The sequence below is a fragment of the Salvelinus alpinus genome, chromosome 28 (assembly GCF_045679555.1).
Source record: "Salvelinus alpinus chromosome 28, SLU_Salpinus.1, whole genome shotgun sequence".
In the NCBI taxonomy this organism is placed as follows: domain Eukaryota; kingdom Metazoa; phylum Chordata; class Actinopteri; order Salmoniformes; family Salmonidae; genus Salvelinus; species Salvelinus alpinus.
In genome coordinates, this window is record NC_092113.1 from 24,669,528 (window position 1) to 24,687,947 (window position 18,420).

The 18,420-nt window shown below is 47.6% G+C and overlaps 1 protein-coding gene across 9 annotated transcripts in view; it reads left to right on the forward strand.

Annotated features, from left to right (window-relative positions):
- The window catches only part of LOC139557477 (calmodulin-binding transcription activator 1-like), a 574,167-nt gene that overhangs the window by 192,753 nt on the left and 362,994 nt on the right, over positions 1-18,420 (forward strand). For all 9 annotated transcript variants that reach the window (XM_071372343.1, XM_071372334.1, XM_071372335.1 and 6 more), the window contains one exon: positions 16,329-16,396. In XM_071372343.1, coding sequence (XP_071228444.1) covers positions 16,329-16,396 — 68 coding nt within the window. The remainder of the gene's footprint in view (positions 1-16,328; positions 16,397-18,420) is intronic.

Sequence of the window (18,420 nt, forward strand, 5' to 3'; positions counted from 1 at the left end):
ATTCAGGATCACAGTAGTATTGATCACAGTGTAACTATGTATAACGTAGACCAGTGGACTGGGCCTCTTGTCTCTCCCTCCTCATCTTCCCATGCAGGCCAGGGAGAGAGATTTGGTGGACCACGGGCCCAAGCTGTAGCTGTATGTGTACATGGAGGAAAACATGCCTGAGGTGTGTTTTAAACATTCAGAAAGCATTTATCCACGAGGTGGAATGTTCTTACCGTTAACCAGGTGGAGCAGGTATGGTGAGAGAAAGTACACTCATACAGGATACTATGTTGCTGTGGCCATACATGATACAGGATACCTTACTATACGCTTCAGTGGCAAGTTCATCCTGGCGATGAGTCTCCACGGTAGATTTTTGTATGGTTGGCATGCTGGTACCCAGAACTGTGGGACGCCGGCTGTGGAGAAGGAGAGCATTATGGGTAGTATAAAGCAGCAGCGGGAGGAGCATTCCGTTAGGGGTGAAAAAACAGAGGCAGCAGCGTGGCGCTCCGCTCTGTCTGGGGATCCTTAGGAAGCCCCCGGCAAGTTGGAGCAGGGCTTAATGGGCTGGGTGTTGGGGTACAGGTTGCACCAGGTCTTAATGGGCAGGGTGTTGGGGTACAGGTTTCACCAGGTCTTAATGGGCAGGTGTTGGGGTACAGGTTGCACCAGGTCTTAATGGGCAGGGTGTTGGGGTACAGGTTGCACCAGGTCTTAATGGGCAGGGTGTTGGGGTACAGGTTGCACCAGGTCTTAATGGGCAGGGTGTTGGGGTACAGGTTGCACCATGTCTTAATGGGCAGGGTGTTGGGGTACAGGTTGCACCAGGTCTTAATGGGCAGGGTGTTGGGGTACAGGTTGCACCAGGTCTTAATGGGCAGGGTGTTGGGGTACAGGTTGCACCATGTCTTAATGGGCAGGGTGTTGGGGTACAGGTTGCACCAGGTCTTAATGGGCAGGGTGTTGGGGTACAGGTTGCACCAGGTCTTAATGGGCAGGGTGTTGGGGTACAGGTTGCACCAGGTCTTAATGGGCAGGGTGTTGGGGTACAGGTTGCACCAGGTCTTAATGGGCAGGGTGTTGGGGTACAGGTTACACCAGGTCTTAATGGGCAGGGTGTTGGGGTACAGGTTTCACCAGGTCTTAATGGGCAGGGTGTTGGGGTACAGGTTTCACCAGGTCTTAATGGGCAGGGTGTTGGGGTACAGGTTGCACCAGGTCTTAATGGGCAGGGTGTTGGGGTACAGGTTGCACCAGGTCTTAATGGGCAGGGTGTTGGGGTACAGGTTGCACCAGGTCTTAATGGGCAGGGTGTTGGGGTACAGGTTGCACCAGGTCTTAATGTGCAGGCTGTTGGGGTACAGGTTGCACCAGGTCTTAATGGGCAGGGTGTTGGGGTACAGGTTGCACCAGGTCTTAATGGGCAGGGTGTTGGGGTACAGGTTGCACCAGGTCTTAATGGGCAGGGTGTTGGGGTACAGGTTGCACCAGGTCTTAATGGGCAGGGTGTTGGGGTACAGGTTGCACCAGGTCTTAATGTGCAGGGTGTTGGGGTACAGGTTTCACCAGGTCTTAATGGGCAGGATGTTGGGGTACAGGCTGCACCAGGTCTTAATGTGGAGGCTGTTGGGGTACAGGTTTCACCAGGTCTTAATGGGCAGGGTGTTGGGGTACAGGTTGCACCAGGTCTTAATAGGCAGGGTGTTGGGGTACAGGTTGCACCATGTCTTAATGGGCAGGGTGTTGGGGTACAGGTTGCACCAGGTCTTAATGGGCAGGGTGTTGGGGTACAGGTTTCACCAGGTCTTAATAGGCAGGGTGTTGGGGTACAGGTTGCACCAGGTCTTAATGGGCAGGGTGTTGGGGTACAGGTTGCACCAGGTCTTAATAGGCAGGGTGTTGGGGTACAGGTTGCACCAGGTCTTAATGGGCAGGGTGTTGGGGTACAGGTTTCACCAGGTCTTAATAGGCAGGGTGTTGGGGTACAGGTTGCACCAGGTCTTAATGGGCAGGGTGTTGGGGTACAGGTTGCACCAGGTCTTAATAGGCAGGGTGTTGGGGTACAAGTTGCACCAGGTCTTAATGGGCAGGGTGTTGGGGTACAGGTTTCACCAGGTCTTAATGGGCAGGGTGTTGGGGTACAGGTTTCACCAGGTCTTAATAGGCAGGGTGTTGGGGTACAGGTTGCACCAGGTCTTAATGGGCAGGGTGTTGGGGTACAGGTTGCACCAGGTCTTAATGGGCAGGTTGTTGGGGTACAGGTTGCACCAGGTCTTAATGGGCAGGGTGTTGGGGTACAGGTTGCACCAGGTCTTAATGGGCAGGGTGTTGGGGTACAGGTTTCACCAGGTCTTAATGGGCAGGGTGTTGGGGTACAGGTTGCACCAGGTCTTAATAGGCAGGGTGTTGGGGTACAGGTTGCACCAGGTCTTAATGTGCAGGGTGTTGGGGTACAGGTTTCACCAGGTCTTAATAGGGAGGGTGTTGGGGTACAGGTTGCACCAGGTCTTAATGGGCAGGGTGTTGGGGTACAGGTTGCACCAGGTCTTAATAGGCAGGGTGTTGGGGTACAGGTTGCACCAGGTCTTAATGTGCAGGGTGTTGGGGTACAGGTTTCACCAGGTCTTAATGGGCAGGCTGTTGGGGTACAGGTTGCACCAGGTCTTAATGGGCAGTGTGTTGGGGTACAGGTTGCACCAGGTCTTAATGGGCAGGTGTTGGGGTACAGGTTGCACCAGGTCTTAATGGGCAGGGTGTTGGGGTACAGGTTTCACCAGGTCTTAATGTGCAGGGTGTTGGGGTACAGGTTTCACCAGGTCTTAATGTGCAGGGTGTTGGGGTACAGGTTGCACCAGGTCTTAATGGGCAGGGTGTTGGGGTACAGGTTGCACCAGGTCTTAATGGGCAGGGTGTTGGGGTACATGTTGCACCAGGTCTTAATGGGCAGGCTGTTGGGGTACAGGTTGCACCAGGTCTTAATGGTCAGGGTGTTGGGGTACAGGTTGCACCAGGTCTTAATGGGCAGGGTGTTGGAGTACAGGTTGCACCAGCTCTTAATAGGCAGGGTGTTGGGGTACAGGTTTCACCAGGTCTTAATGGGCAGGGTGTTGGGGTACAGGTTTCACCAGGTCTTAATGGGCAGGGTGTTGGGGTACAGGTTGCACCATGTCTTAATGGGCAGGGTGTTGGGGTACAGGTTGCACCATGTCTTAATGGGCAGGGTGTTGGGGTACAGGTTGCACCAGGTCTTAATGGGCTGGGTGTTGGGGTACAGGTTTCACCAGGTCTTAATGTGCAGGGTGTTGGAGTACAGGTTGCACCAGGTCTTAATGGGCAGGGTGTTGGGGTACAGGTTTCACCAGGTCTTAATGGGCAGGGTGTTGGGGTACAGGTTGCACCAGGTCTTAATGGGCAGGGTGTTGGGGTACAGGTTTCACCAGGTCTTAATGGGCAGGGTGTTGGGGTACAGGTTGCACCAGGTCTTAATGTGCAGTGTGTTGGGGTACATGTTTCACCAGGTCTTAATGGTTAGTGTGTTGGGGTACAGGTTGCACCAGGTCTTAATGGGCAGGGTGTTGGGGTACAGGTTGCACCAGGTCTTAATTGGCAGGGTGTTGGGGTACAGGTTGCACCAGGTCTTAATGGGCAGGGTGTTGGGGTACAGGTTGCACCAGGTCTTAATGGGCAGGGTGTTGGGGTACAGGTTTCACCAGGTCTTAATGGGCAGGCTGTTGGGGTACAGGTTGCACCAGGTCTTAATGGGCAGTGTGTTGGGGTACAGGTTGCACCAGGTCTTAATGGGCAGGTGTTGGGGTACAGGTTGCACCAGGTCTTAATGGGCAGGGTGTTGGGGTACAGGTTTCACCAGGTCTTAATGTGCAGGGTGTTGGGGTACAGGTTTCACCAGGTCTTAATGGGCAGGGTGTTGGGGTACAGGTTGAACCAGGTCTTAATGGGCAGGGTGTTGGGGTACAGGTTGCACCAGGTCTTAATGGGCAGGGTGTTGGGGTACAGGTTTCACCAGGTCTTAATGTGCAGGGTGTTGGGGTACAGGTTGCACCAGGTCTTAATGGGCAGGGTGTTGGGGTACAGGTTGCACCAGGTCTTAATGGGCAGGGTGTTGGGGTACAGGTTGCACCAGGTCTTAATGGGCAGGCTGTTGGGGTACAGGTTGCACCAGGTCTTAATGGGCAGGGTGTTGGGGTACAGGTTTCACCAGGTCTTAATGGGCAGGGTGTTGGGGTACAGGTTTCACCAGGTCTTAATGGGCAGGGTGTTGGGGTACAGGTTTCACCAGGTCTTAATGGGCAGGGTGTTGGGGTACAGGTTTCACCAGGTCTTATTGGGCAGGGTGTTGGGGTACAGGTTGCACCAGGTCTTAATGGGCAGGGTGTTGGGGTACAGGTTGCACCAGGTCTTAATGGGCAGGGTGTTGGGGTACAGGTTTCACCAGGTCTTAATGTGCAGGGTGTTGGAGTACAGGGCATTTTTAAACACTGCTCAAGGACTCATAGACCAGCCTCAAACCGCCTCGCCCCACTCCAGCAGATGCCAAGTGCAGCTGTCAACACACACACTATTGTTACTCCTCTCTTTCTTTTCAGCTCCTAAAGAGAAAGCCTTGTGTCCTCAGTACTATCCTGCATGCTATAGTAGAACTAATCCACCCCTCACTCTCTTTCAGGCAAGCTGAGGTCAATTTACTCGAAAAAGGTTATAGATCTACATTTTATACAGTTGTATATTTAAGCAATAAGGCCCAAGGAGGTGTGGTTGGAGTGCCTGGACACAGCCCTTAGCCGTGGTATATTGACAATATACCACAATCCCCCGAGGTGCCTTATTGTTATTATAAACTGGTTACCAATGTGATTAGAGCAGTAAAAATAATATGTTTTGTCATACTAAGGGCTGTGTCGAAGTCAGCCAATCAGCATTCAGGGCTCGAACCACCCAGGTTATAATCACAGTAAAATCCCTGTATGTTTTGCTTTTCACCTCTGTTTTTATCATTCAATAATTTTACCTCATACTGCTTTAAACTGTAGAGCTGTGTTCAGTGTTTGCCCTAGTATTTTTTCAGCAGCGGTGGCAAAGTTAGCAGGGGTGGTAGTGGGCGTAGCCAATGGCGCTGACTCCGACCAACCTTTTTAGAGGCCCTCTTCTTGGCCACAGATATTTGCTCTTTTAAAGCAAATTTCCTGCAATTCTACACATTTTGTCATAGGTCTGAGAAAAAATGGGCAGTTTTTGAAGATAATTTCCTGCAATTCTACACATTTTGTCATGGCTTATGCTGTGTTCTTATGCTATCTGAGTGACTAAAACATTATGTAAGGGATAAACGCCAACTTTCTGTACATTCGCTTGGAAATAATGGACGACAAAGTTCATCTTTCCAAGGTAACTTAATGCACAGAACGAAGACATTTATCTCGCTGATACCACAGTTGCCAAAGTAAACAATACTTAAGCACACATTTACCGGTCGAAATACAAAAAATCTTCATATTTTCATTTTAATAAGCGAATTCATACTTTTTCATGTTCTGGTTGCTAAAGACGCGACCCAGTCATTCGATTAGTTCTATATTTAAGGACATGACCCAGTTGTTCATTCTATATGTTCCGTTGCCATGCTCACTGGCAACATTATCCCTTGCTTGCTAGCTAGCCAACTAGCTACGGCTTCTACAGTTATGACTTCTGAAGCCAGAATAACAGCAACGTAGCTGCATTTGCATTTGTTTAAGCTGTTTTCTATTGACATTCATGTGGATACATCCATACTAATGAGCTGATTATGCCTAATTTTGCCTGGCATAGTGCCTACTCATCAGGACACTCGTCGACACTGTTCATTACGAGAAGATCACATTGCTTATCAACACTAGGCTAGAAGCAAGCTAAATAGTGTGTTGCTTGCAAACCTGTCAATATGACAACTGAATTCAAAAATGAAAAACTGCTGGTTAAAGTAGAAATGTAATGTGGGAGGATTTGACAGCATAGCGCCACTTAGAGACTGGATAAATTAATGTTCATCACTCACCATGTTAGGTCATCAGAAGCTCCAAATAAATATGTCTCTTCAAAACCAAATCAATTGCTAGCTATCTACGTTTTTCCTCGTTGTACCTGGGTTTACAATGTATCAAATTAAGGTTTGTGTGGTTGTTGGTTTAGCTGTAACTTTGTAGCAAGTATAGTCTGCATGTGTAGGCGCATATTGCGGCATTATTTCAAGTTGTCCCGATATCTTCCAACTGTCCCGTTATCTGGTTTTAATGCCCATTCTAGAATGTCCTTCTAGCCAATCCGAAACGAATATCGAACAATGCTGTGGTATAAAACAAAATAAGTGGCGGCCCTGCCATGACATTTGTGGAATTTAAAATTCTCCCTGTCTAATTTTTATTTTGGTGACGTGGTAGATCGCAAAGCTTATATTTAAAAACTACATTGAGTGTACAAAACATTAGGAATACCTTCCTAATATTGAGTTGCACCCCCTTTTGCCCGCAGAACAGCCTTATTTCGTTGTGGCATGGACTCTACAAGGTGTCGAAAGCGTTCCACAAGGATGATGGCCCATGTTAACTCCAATGCTTCCCATAGTTGTGTCTAGTTGGCTGGATGTCCTTTGGGTGGTGGACCATTCTTGATACACACGGGAAACTGTTGAGCCTTAAAAACCCAGCAGCGTTGCAGTTCTTGACACACTTAAACCGGTGCGCCTGGCACCCACATAACCCGTTCAAAGGCACTTGAATCTTTTGTCTTGCCCATTCACCCTCTGAATGGCACACATACACAATCCATGTCTCAGCTGTCTCAAGGCTTAAAAATCCTTCTTTAACCTGTCTCCTCCCCTTCATCTACACTGATTCAAGTGGATTTAACAAGTGACATGGAAAGAGCAAGTGTATATTGCTTCATTATCTTTTCTACATACTTTATATCTGGTTTTAGTCATTTAAGTTTAGACTGAAAAAGTTTTACCATCCCAAAAAGCTAAATCATATTTTTTGTTGTGGCGGCAACGATTTAACAGCGGATGAGTATAGGGGAAACACTGCTGTTTTATTCCATGTCTACTACACCTTTTCAACTCTGAATAATATGATACATTTCCATAGTTCTTCCCTTTAGATGCAATGATCTACCTTTGATCAGTTATATGGCCACATGAGATCATATTGATGGTTCTGTGTTTGAAATATTGTTGCGAGTACATTACGAATTCATGAGCAAAAAAGACCCAAAATGATTCACCGTGGAGGCTGCACTCTGCAGGATTGAAGGGATGTCCACTTTTTAATCACCAGACCTTTACTCCTGCTGCTTTTCACACATTTGTCTTTGTCATACTCATGCTTTATTCCTCTCACTCTTTTTGTTTATTCCCTCTTTTTTCTCTTTCGCTCTCTTCTTTCACTCCCCCTATCTCTCTCTCTCTCCCTACGTGTCCCTGACTCCATCTCTCCTGTGTCTAATTGCATTTGAATTTGTCTTCCGGGATCCCTTGATACTGGAGCAGCTCTCCACACTCCCCCACCTCTCTCTCTCTCCTTTCCTCCTCCCCTCCCTCCTCTAATCCATTTGTGCCTGGCCCTAGCCAGCTTGATTTCATGGGTTGCCCTGGAGGAAATATCAGATGACCTGGCTCTCCACACAGAGCATGGGTTCCTGTAGATCTGGGTCGTCAGGGAGGCTCCACTCACCATATCTGTCTTCACCCCCCACCCCTTTCCTCTCATGAAGCTTCCTGCTTTCAAGTGCAGGCCAAGGTCAAAGACAGCAGCACCATCAGGCAGGATACATTCCGTCATTCACCAGTCCTCAACTAAAGCATGGCCAGAGGCACTATATTACTATATACCCTATCCTAACCTGCCTTATGTACTGTGATAATTCTCCAGTAACATTAACTGAGGCTGGTAATCAATACACTGTAGAACATTGTTTTTATAAGTCAGATTGAAATAGCTTTTCATTAGTGCCATTATACTATAGGCCTATATGACTGGAAAAGACAATGGGTAAAAGAGGAGGAACAACTGTTTGACCTCAGGTTTTCAGAGACATATTGCACGATTAAACTAAGGGTCTTACTATCAGGGTATAAACCCACATGTCTGTTGTTCAAGGTTGTTTTTATTCGAGGTTGTTTAAATAAAAATGATATTAAACCATCACACAGTGAGACAAACCGTTGTATTCAAATGGTAGGGGTGAGTGCCTCAGAGAGACGAGACCCCCTTGTCAGATCAAATGCTCCGTGGCACTTTGGGAGAGAGCCATTATGGATGGTGTTTAGAGACAGGTGTCTGATCGGCCTGAGATAATGCCAAAAGACTCCTATCTGTCCCTTTTAATGAAACAGCGAGAGTTGTTTCAAGTGATCAGGTCTGTCATTCCAAATGGGGGAGCGTTGATCCTCTCAATGCCTCTCTTCACACACATAAATCAAAGCTACCCTAGCCAGAGGAACTGAACAGCAACAAACAGCCAGGCGGCCAGCCAGGCGTGTAGCTAGCCAAGCCCCTAAGTCACCCAGGGACAGTGTTACTACCAGTCTCACAAAGAGCCCCATCAAACAGCTAACCAGTCTTTAACTAACTGACTTAATGAAGTGATGCAGTCTGTCTGATCAGCTTCACAAAGGAACTGCCCTCGCTCGACGCTTGCTCCCCAGACAGTCATTACAGTGGATTTTAAGACAAAGACAGGGTCAAATGGTGTTTATTTTCCGTGGGGCTGCCATCTACCCACTTCCCTCTCTCTCTCGTTTGGGTGCCAGCAAATGAAATAAGGTGAATATGTTAGTGTCATCTCTCATTTCAAATAGGTAGACATTTCAAAGTGTGATTTTCTCTGGAGAAAACGCTGTTACTTCCGCAGTGTGAAAATATCATTTGAAAAGAGGGAGGCATTGAATGGCAGAGCCAGACGTCTCCGAGTCAATCTCGTTTGGAGGCTTTCACCTCAACGTTTAGAAAAGCACGACACACTAATGAGACGGTGACTTTGTGACTGCTAGGAGGGAGACGGGACAGACAGAACAGAGCTAGCTGGGTGAGTGTAGAGAAGGAAAGGAATGATACCCTGTGAAGTGTTAAGTTAATCATATGTCAGCCAGAGACAGGTCACAGTAATCAGCCTCTCTGATTGTAACAGGCTTATGGAGAAGAGGATGCACAAACAAACCCTTTCAAGGTCTCTAACATCTCCCATTAACTGGTATAGGACTCTGTCATGTAGCTAGCATACTATCTGTGCTCTCCGTACACGTACGTGTCACAGCTTTGGAGAGAGACAAAAGAAACAAATTAGATGGCTGGGCTACAGCAGCAAACAGCTGCATGTTGTTTTCTTTGCTAAATGAAAGGGCTCTTTGCATTCATTCCCTGTGTCAATTACAGAGACTAGCTACTGATCATATTCTCCTTTGTACAGCTAGGCTGTTGATTGGTGCTGTTTACCCTGTTCTACTGCGAGGGAGCTAGACAAACAGCTAGACCTAGTAACACATGGACATACTATTGCTCTATATTTCAGTCAGTTGAAGGTTGAAGAAGAGATGAGTGAACAAATGTGCCCTGCAGGGTTTGACCTGTGAGTCAGAGTGTGTGCTGGGTTTGACCTGTGAGTCACACAGGTTGAGATGTAGTGTACTAGGTTTGACCTGTGAGTCAGTGTGTGTGCTGGGTTTGACCTGTGAGTCACACAGGGTGAGATGTAGTGTACTAGGTTCAAATCAAATGTTATTTGTCACATACACATGGTTAGCAGATGTTAATGCGAGTGTAGCGAAATGCTTGTGCTTCTAGTTCTGACAATGCAGTAATAACCAACGAGTAATCTAACCTAACAATTCCACAACTACTACCTTATACACACAAGTGTAAAGGGATAAAGAATATGTACATAAAGATATATGAATAAGTGATGGTTCAGAACGGCATAGGCAAGATGCAGTAGATGGTATCGAGTACAGTATATACATATGAGATGAGTAATGTAGGGTATGTAAACATAAAAGTGGCATAGTTTAAAGTGGCTAGTGATACATGTATTCCATAAATATGGCAAGATGCAGTAGATGATATAGAGTACAGTATATACATATACATTATATTAAGTGGCATTGTTTAAAGTGGCTAGTGATACATTTTTGATCAATTCCTATCAATTTCCATTATTAAAGTGAGCTGGAGTTGAGTCAGTATGTTGGCAGCAGCCACTCAATGTTAGTGGTGGCTGTTTAACAGTCTGATGGCCTTGAGATAGAAGCTGTTTTTCAGTCTCTCGGTCCCTGCTTTGATGCACCTGTACTGACCTCGCCTTCTGGATGATAGCGGGGTGAACAGGCAGTGGCTCGGGTGGTTGTTGTCCTTGATGATCTTTATGGCCTTCCTGTGACATCGGGTGGTGTAGGTGTCCTGGAGGGCAGGTAGTTTGCCCCCAGTGATGCGTTGTGCAGACCTCACTACCCTCTGGAGAGCCTTACGGTTGTGGGCGGAGCAGTTGCCGTGCCAGGCGGTGATACAGCCCGACAGGATGCTCTCGATTGTGCATCTGTAGAAGTTTGTGAGTGCTTTTGGTGACAAGCCGAATTTCTTCAGCCTCCTGAGGTTGAAGAGGCGCTGCTGCGCCTTCTTCACAACGCTGTCTGTGTGGGTGGACCAATTCAGTTTGTCCGTGATGTGTACACCGAGGAACTTAAAACGTACTACCCTCTCCACTACTGTCCCGTCGATGTGGATAGGGGGGTGCTTCCTCTGCTGTTTCCTGAAGTCCACAATCATCTCCTTTGTTTTGTTGACGTTGAGTGTGAGGTTATTTTCCTGACACCACACTCCGAGGGCCCTCACCTCCTCCCTGTAGGCCGTCTCGTCGTTGTTGGTAATCAAGCCTACCACTGTAGTGTCGTCCGCAAACTTGATGATTGAGTTGGAGGCATGCATGGTCACGCAGTCGTGGGTGAACAGGGAGTACAGCAGAGGGCTCAGAACGCACCCTTGTGGGGCCCCAGTGTTGAGGATCAGCAGGGTGGAGATGTTGTTACCTACCCTCACCACCTGGGGGCGGCCCGTCAGGAAGTCCAGTACCCAGTTGCACAGGGCGGGGTCGACACCTAGGGTCTCGAGCTTGATGACGAGTTTGGAGGGTACTATGGTGTTAAATGCTGAGCTGTAGTCGATGAACAGCATTCTCACATAGGTATTCCTCTTGTCCAGATGGGTTAGGGAAGTGTGCAGTGTGGTTGTGATTGCGTCGTCTGTGGACCTATTGGGGCGGTAAGCAAATTGGAGTGGGTCTAGGGTGTCAGGTAGGGTGGAGGTGATATGGTCCTTGACTAGTCTCTCAAAGCACTTCATGATGACGGAAGTGAGTGCTACGGGGCGGTAGTCGTTTAGCTCAGTTACCTTAGCTTTCTTGGGAACAGGAACAATGGTGGCCCTCTTGAAGCATGTGGGAACAGCAGACTGGGATAAGGATTGATTGAATATGTCTGTAAACACACCAGACAGCTGATCTGCGCATGCTCTGAGGACGCGGCTGGGGATGCCATCTGGGCCTGCAGCCTTGCGAGGGTTACCATGTTTAAATGTTTTACTCACGTCGGCTGCAGTGAAGGAGAGTCCGCAGGTTTTGGTAGCGGGCCGTGTCAGTGGCACTGTATTGTCCTCAAAGCGAGCAAAGAAGTTATTTAGTCTGTCTGGGAGCAAGACATCCTGGTCCGCGACGGGGCTGGTTTTCTTTTTGTAATCCGTGATTGACTGTAGACCCTGCCGCATACTTCTTGTGTCTGAGCCGTTGAATTGCAACTCTACTTTGTCTCTATACTGACGCTTAGCTTGTTTGATTGCCTTGCGGAGGGAATAGCTACACTGTTTGTATTCGGTCATGTTTCCGGTCACCTTGCCCTGGTTAAAAGCAGTGGTTCGCACTTTCAGTTTCGCCCGAATGCTGCCATCAATCCACGGTTTCTGGTTTGGGAATGTTTTTATAGTTGCTGTGGGTACGGGCCCCCGATCAACCATAAAGGTGCAATAATCTCTGACTCACAGGTTTGACCTGTGAGTCAGAGTGTGTGCTGGGTTTGACCTTTGAGTCATACAGGGTGAGATGCAGTGTACTAGGTTTGACCTGGCTGTGAGAGGGAGGGAGAGTGAGGTAGTGACATGAGGTAGATACATACTGTACATAGTATACCTAAAGGCTGGTGTGAATATTTCCCCTTTGTGATGGAATGCAGGCCAGAGGCAGTATGGTCAGCCGATAGAGTCCAGAGCTCGTTGACGGCTGCTGGCTTGAATTTGATGCACCATCAGCTTGCCTTGTCCTCCGCTCTACTCTCCACCTCACTCTGCTCTGTTCTGCCTACGAAGCGTGTGTAGTCAACCAGAAAGCAGCACTAGCCTCTCATTATGCCGCCCAAACAAACTTTGTCTCTTTGCAGCTGTTTAACGGCCGCACGTCTGTTTTTGTTTGTTTTCTCGCCGTAAGATTATTGCACCTTTATGGTTGATCGGGGGCTTGTAATCCCTGGCATCCCTGGCATCTGTTCAGAGAGGGGGGGGGGGGGGGGGGCGATGGAGAGAGAGGGGCAGAGATAGAGAGAGAGAGCCTCCATCCACTCCTCTTTTATTTACTGGACCGACTGGACCCACTATTTCATCTCCTGCTGCCCAGCCTGGCCGGCGGACTGCTCAGACGAGAGTGATGTAGAGGGCTGAGGCCTCCGGAAGAGGTTACACAGCTATTTATTCCTCCCGAAATGAACACTCCTCCCAACAGCATCTGCCTCTTTTAGGAGGGAGGGAGGAAATGAATGTAGTAGTCACCCTTTTATTCTAATTTATTTCATAATATGTGCAGGAAAGTATATTTTTTGTTGGTGATGGTGCTGCACAAAACACAGGTCTAGTTGTATCCCTGCACTGTAGTCTTTCTCCTATATCTTAGCTGAGGAGACAGATGCTTGTTACCATTATGTGAATATTCCACTCAGATACTGTATTTACTTAGCCACAACAGTGTAGTTTTGGTTGGCACAGTAAATGGACCATCCTCTCATGTTCTCCTTGTGCTCCATATGCTTCTAGTCTCAGGGGCCTAAATGTCCATATTTAGCTCAGTAACTCCAAAAAGCTTTACACCACTGTAGGTTGATATTTCTCTTCATGTTATTGTACCCTTTTCCTAATTCAATCCTAAACTACTTGCTGGAGTGAAGAGACAACAGCTCTAGCCCCCACCTTGTCATGCTGTGGCCATGGCTTCCTCCACTCCGGTCATTATGGCAGGGAGACAGGAAGTTAATAGACGCTTTATTATCTCCCATCCTGCACCTGGAAGCCATGTCATGCTCCCTCGCTCCCCAGCGGGACCCCTGCCAGCCTGAGATCCCTCCTCACCTTGGCTCCTTCCTCACCCTGGTTCCCCCAGCAGCCCCTTGGGCAGGCTCAGCCAGGATGAGGCTCTGGTGGTGCTGGTCTCTGCCAGGACACACTCACCATGACACAGGACCAGGGGGAGACTGCTTCTCAGCTCCTAGCCATAGATGTTTATCACACTGGGCATAGTGTGTGTGTGTGTGTGTGTGTGTGTGTGTGTGTGTGTGTGTGTGTGTGTGTGTGTGTGTGTGTGTGTGTGTGTGTGTGTGTGTGTGTGTGTGTGTGTGTGTGTGTGTGTGTGTGTGTGCGCGTGCACGTGCACGTGCATGTGTGTTTATGCGAGAGTGTGTGTACTCTCTCCGACACTGTGGGATTATTCTGTATGTGAATGGGGATTTATTCAGCTGATATTATCTCTTGTTGCTGCGATTTCCGTTGTTGCTTCTCCCGTTATTGTTGACGTTAATACCCCGTGTGGACAGGACAAGTAGCAGCACACATGAAGGGACATATTGTGTAAACATAGCCCATATACACAAAAAGTTTTGAACACACACCACACAGAGACACGCACACATCCCTAGATATCGAAAGATGATATTATTGTAGGAGACGACACCAGGTCTCTCCTCCATGCCTCCTCATCTAGCTGTCTGTCTGTCTCTCTGTCTGAGTAGCTGACAAAGGCTCTGGCTGAGGGATGAATTGCTGGCTGTCACTGGTAATCATGAGGTTGTCTGGCAGCATCCAAAGTGCTGCCCATTAGTTTGGTGTGAGAATGGGTGGGTAGCCTGGCCTGCTATGCCTTTATACTCTGACTGACACAAGAGCCACTGTGATCATTGAAAACATGACAGCCCCTATAGTATCTCAATTATCTACACTTAACAAACATAGAAACGCAACATGCAACAATTCCAAAGATTTGACTGAGTTACAGTTCATATGAGGAACTCAGTCAATTCATTAGGCCCTAATCTATGGATTCCACATGACTGGGAATACAGATATGCATCTGTTGATCACAGATACCTTTTTGGATCAGAAAACCAGTCAGTATCTGGTGTGACCACCTCATGCAGCACGACACATCTCCTTCATATAGAGTTGATCAGGCTGTTGATTGTGGCCTGTGGAATGTTGTCCCACTCCTCTTCAATGGCTGTGCGAAGTTGCTGGATATTGGCGGGAACTGGAACACACTGTCGTACATGTCGATCCAGAGCATCCCAAACATGCTCAATGGGTGACATGTCTGGTGAGTATGCAGGCCATTGGAGAACTGGGGCATTTTCAGCTTCCAGGAATTGTGTACAGATCCTTGCGACATGGGGCGTGCATTATCATGGTGAAACATGAGGTGATGGTGGCGGAAAAATGGCATGACAATGGACCTCAGGATCTCGTCATGGTATCTCTGTACATTCAAATTGCCATCGATAAAATGCAATTGTGTTTAACCCCACCGCCACCATGGGGCACTCGGACATCAGCAACCCGACGCCATACACGCTGTCTACCATCTACCTGGTACAGTTGAAAGTGTCATTCATAAGTGAAGAGCACACTTCTCCAGCGTGCCAGTGGCCAGAGAATTGTGAGCATTTGCCCACTGAAGCCGAACTGCAGTCAGGTTAAGACCCTGGTGAGGACGACGAGCATGCAGATGAGGTTCCCTTACAGTTTGTGCAGAAATTATTTGGTTGTGCAAACCCACAGTTTCATCAGCTGTCCATGTGTCTGGTCTCAGACGATCCCGCAGGTGAAGAAGCCGGATGTGGAGGTCCTGGGTTGGCGTGGTTACACGTGGTCTGCGGTTGCGAGGCAAGTTGGACGTACTGCCAAATTCTTTAAAACAACACCGGTGACGGCTTATTAGAGAAATTAACATTAAATGATCTGGCAACAGCTCTGGTGGACATTCCTGCAGTCAGCACGCCAACTGCACGCTCCCCCAAAACTTGAGACATCTGTGGCATTGTGTTGTGTGACAAAACATTTTAGAGTGGCCTTTTATTGTTCCCAGCACAAGGTGCACTTGTGTAAGGATCATGCTGTTTAATCAGCTTTTTGATATGCCACACCTGTCAGGTGGATGGATTATTTTGGCAAAGGAGAAATGCTCACTAACAGGAATGTAAATACATTTGTGAACAAAATTTGAGCGAAATAAGATTTTTGTGCTTATGGAATATTTCTGGGATATTTTATTTCAGCTCATGAAACATGGGACCTTTACGCTCTACATGTTGTGTTTATATTTTTGTTCAGTGTACATCTATCTATAGTAGCTGTAGCATCTCCTTCACTGTACTTCATAGCATCTCCTTTACTGCACATGTAGAGGACTTTATAGTATCCACATACTAGTTAGCCTAGTTCCAGTACATGGCAATGCACTGTGTGAGTGGTGTGTGCTGATTATTCCTAGGCCAAAGAGTGGATGGCTACATAGATGGGTGTCAAGGGCAGATCAAAGGGGTTTGGGGGGAGGATCGAACCAAGAAAAATGAAAAGCCGCTCTCTGAATGTGAAACGCTGGAGACGTCAATCTGTGTGAGAAGCACCTTGAAGTCTTCGGAGGAGAGGTTGATCAAAACCTGCTTAACTAAGATGGTCTCAAATAGGATCTGACCTCTGCTGCTGTGTGTTGCATCTCTTGTCTCTGTCTGTCTACTGTGTGCTACTTTACCCAATCTCCATTTACCTGGCTGGTCCTTTAGGAGCATGGGAGCTACAGTATGTCTTCTCTTTGCCCCCTCTGTGTTTGTGCTGTGTGTTCTCCTGTCTGAAGGTCAATGAACCGTGGTCTCCACAATGTATTAGCAACACTAGCTCCAGGTGACTGAAGATGACATATCTAAGCCTTTCCTTCTCTCTCCCCTCCCTCCCTCCCTCTCTTCTCCCTCCCTCTCTTCTCTCTCACAGGAAATCGCAGCTTACTTGATAACGTTTGAAAAGCATGAGGAATGGCTAACGACGTCCCCTAAAACAAGGTAAGCGAGATGTCGACGTCTTCCAAGAAATAACCACAAATAACATCTCTTCACAGAAAAAGCCACACTGTGCCTTTTATTTTGTAGGCTTCACTCCACAGTCTAATTTTCTTCATTTGAGATATTTGTTGCTCGTGCCGAGTACCAGGAATCCCTACTGAACCCATTAGAAAACCACCCCCCCATGTTGAGAGTTGGATAGATGTTTAATATTACAAGCTGCCTGATGGCAGTTTGGAAAACTTTGCACCTTTCAGAAGCAATTTGAGCCAGACGATGGAATATTAATGTTGACTAATAATTGCCTTTTAGCGGGCCAATTAAGACAACATGCACTCCTCTGGTCTCCGCTGTGAATATGATGCTAATGTGTTGGTATCTGTCTGCACATTCACACAATCTCCAATAGAACGAAGTAGGGTTGATTTGAGAGAGAGAGAGAGAGAGAGAGAGAGAGAGAGAGAGAGAGAGAGAGAGAGAGAGAGAGAGAGAGAGAGAGAGAGAGAGAGAGAGAGAGAGAGAGAGAGAGAGAGAGAGAGAGAGAGAGAGAGAGAGAGAGAGAGAGAGAGAGAGAGAGAGAGAGAGAGAGAGAGAGAGATGTGGATATGAATGTCAATAAGAAGTAACTTTTGTAAATGGAAAAATGATAAGAAAATAAGAAAACTCCTACCTACCCTGTCCTATCAATGTATTTGTTTGTGTCTGACACATGGAATTAAATGTCAACAGTGTTGATGTTATTTCCACGGTAACATTATTTACTCTTATTTATACCACCATAGTTCCCATCCTGGAAACCGAGTTTCCGACTGTGAATTATGTCATAAATCCACATCATTAACGCTGGTGGACATCTCTTTATTTGACTAGCTTTGAGTAATAGGCAGTGTTAGGCTGTGCTGGGCCTTGCCATTCTATTCTGCGTGTATAGAGCGAACACAGAACACACACACACACACACAACCACCCACCCACTCTGATCTACCACAACACATCCTGATGAGGAATTGACTCTGTGTTTAAATATATTATAACCTTTCTCTATCATCAGCCTCCTTTACCTCCTTTACCTCCCCCTCCTCTCCCTTCCATCCCTGGTGTTATTAACAGTCCTCATCCATGTGTAACTGTACTGTTGGCCCTCTGACACACAGATCAGTCCTCTAGTTCCTCTCCTCTGCCTGCCAGGGACATTGATAATGGCTCCGCATAAAGAAAGTGGCAATTAATAATACGTTTCCCTGTGTAATTGTAGAAGATGGCCCAAAGAGCGCCCTGACTTCTACTCTACGCCTTTTTATCATCACCCCACTTCAACAATTAACTCCACCAACCAGGCCTCCTTGTCGTCAGACACCGGGGGAATATTTGACATTAGGCCCAGTGTTATTAACGGCTGTCTCCAGGAACATGTTAAACAGCAGGCTCTGTTATCTTGCTGTACTTTACAGTAACTAGAATGAAAAAACCCAGGGAAAATGAACACTCAGTGGTATTAACATAAGTACAGGAGCAGTACTCTGGAGAATGAAGGGACTGATAGACAATAACAGGGAAAGCTTTTGAGGCTCGAGTCACACATTGTCCAATCAGCATCCAGTTGGACTATAATGGTGATGGTGTGGAGTCTCTGTGACTGACTGTCACCAGTCTGCTGGGTCCTAGAGACCACTGAGTCCTAGAGTCAGTCCTGACCTGTCAGGAACCATGTGTGGGTGCTGATGTTGCAGTAGATGTGGCACTGAGGGATGAGATGGAGGCCGGGGGCCAGACAGAGCCACAGAGCCTACTTAGGAGGAGTGGACAGGAGCAGAGCTGCACCTTACATGGATGAGAGGAGCTGCTATATTATGGCTGTTATGGCATTTATGTAGGGGTGAGGGTGATACGGCCAGGCAGGCAGGCAGGAGTGGAGGTGCTGGGGCTGTAAAGGCGGAGGCCGGGGGCTGGTGGAGTGTTTGTGTTCCTGAAGCTGTCCGTCAGAGAGAGAGAGAGAGGGTAACGCTGTGTGACAGACCGGGGGG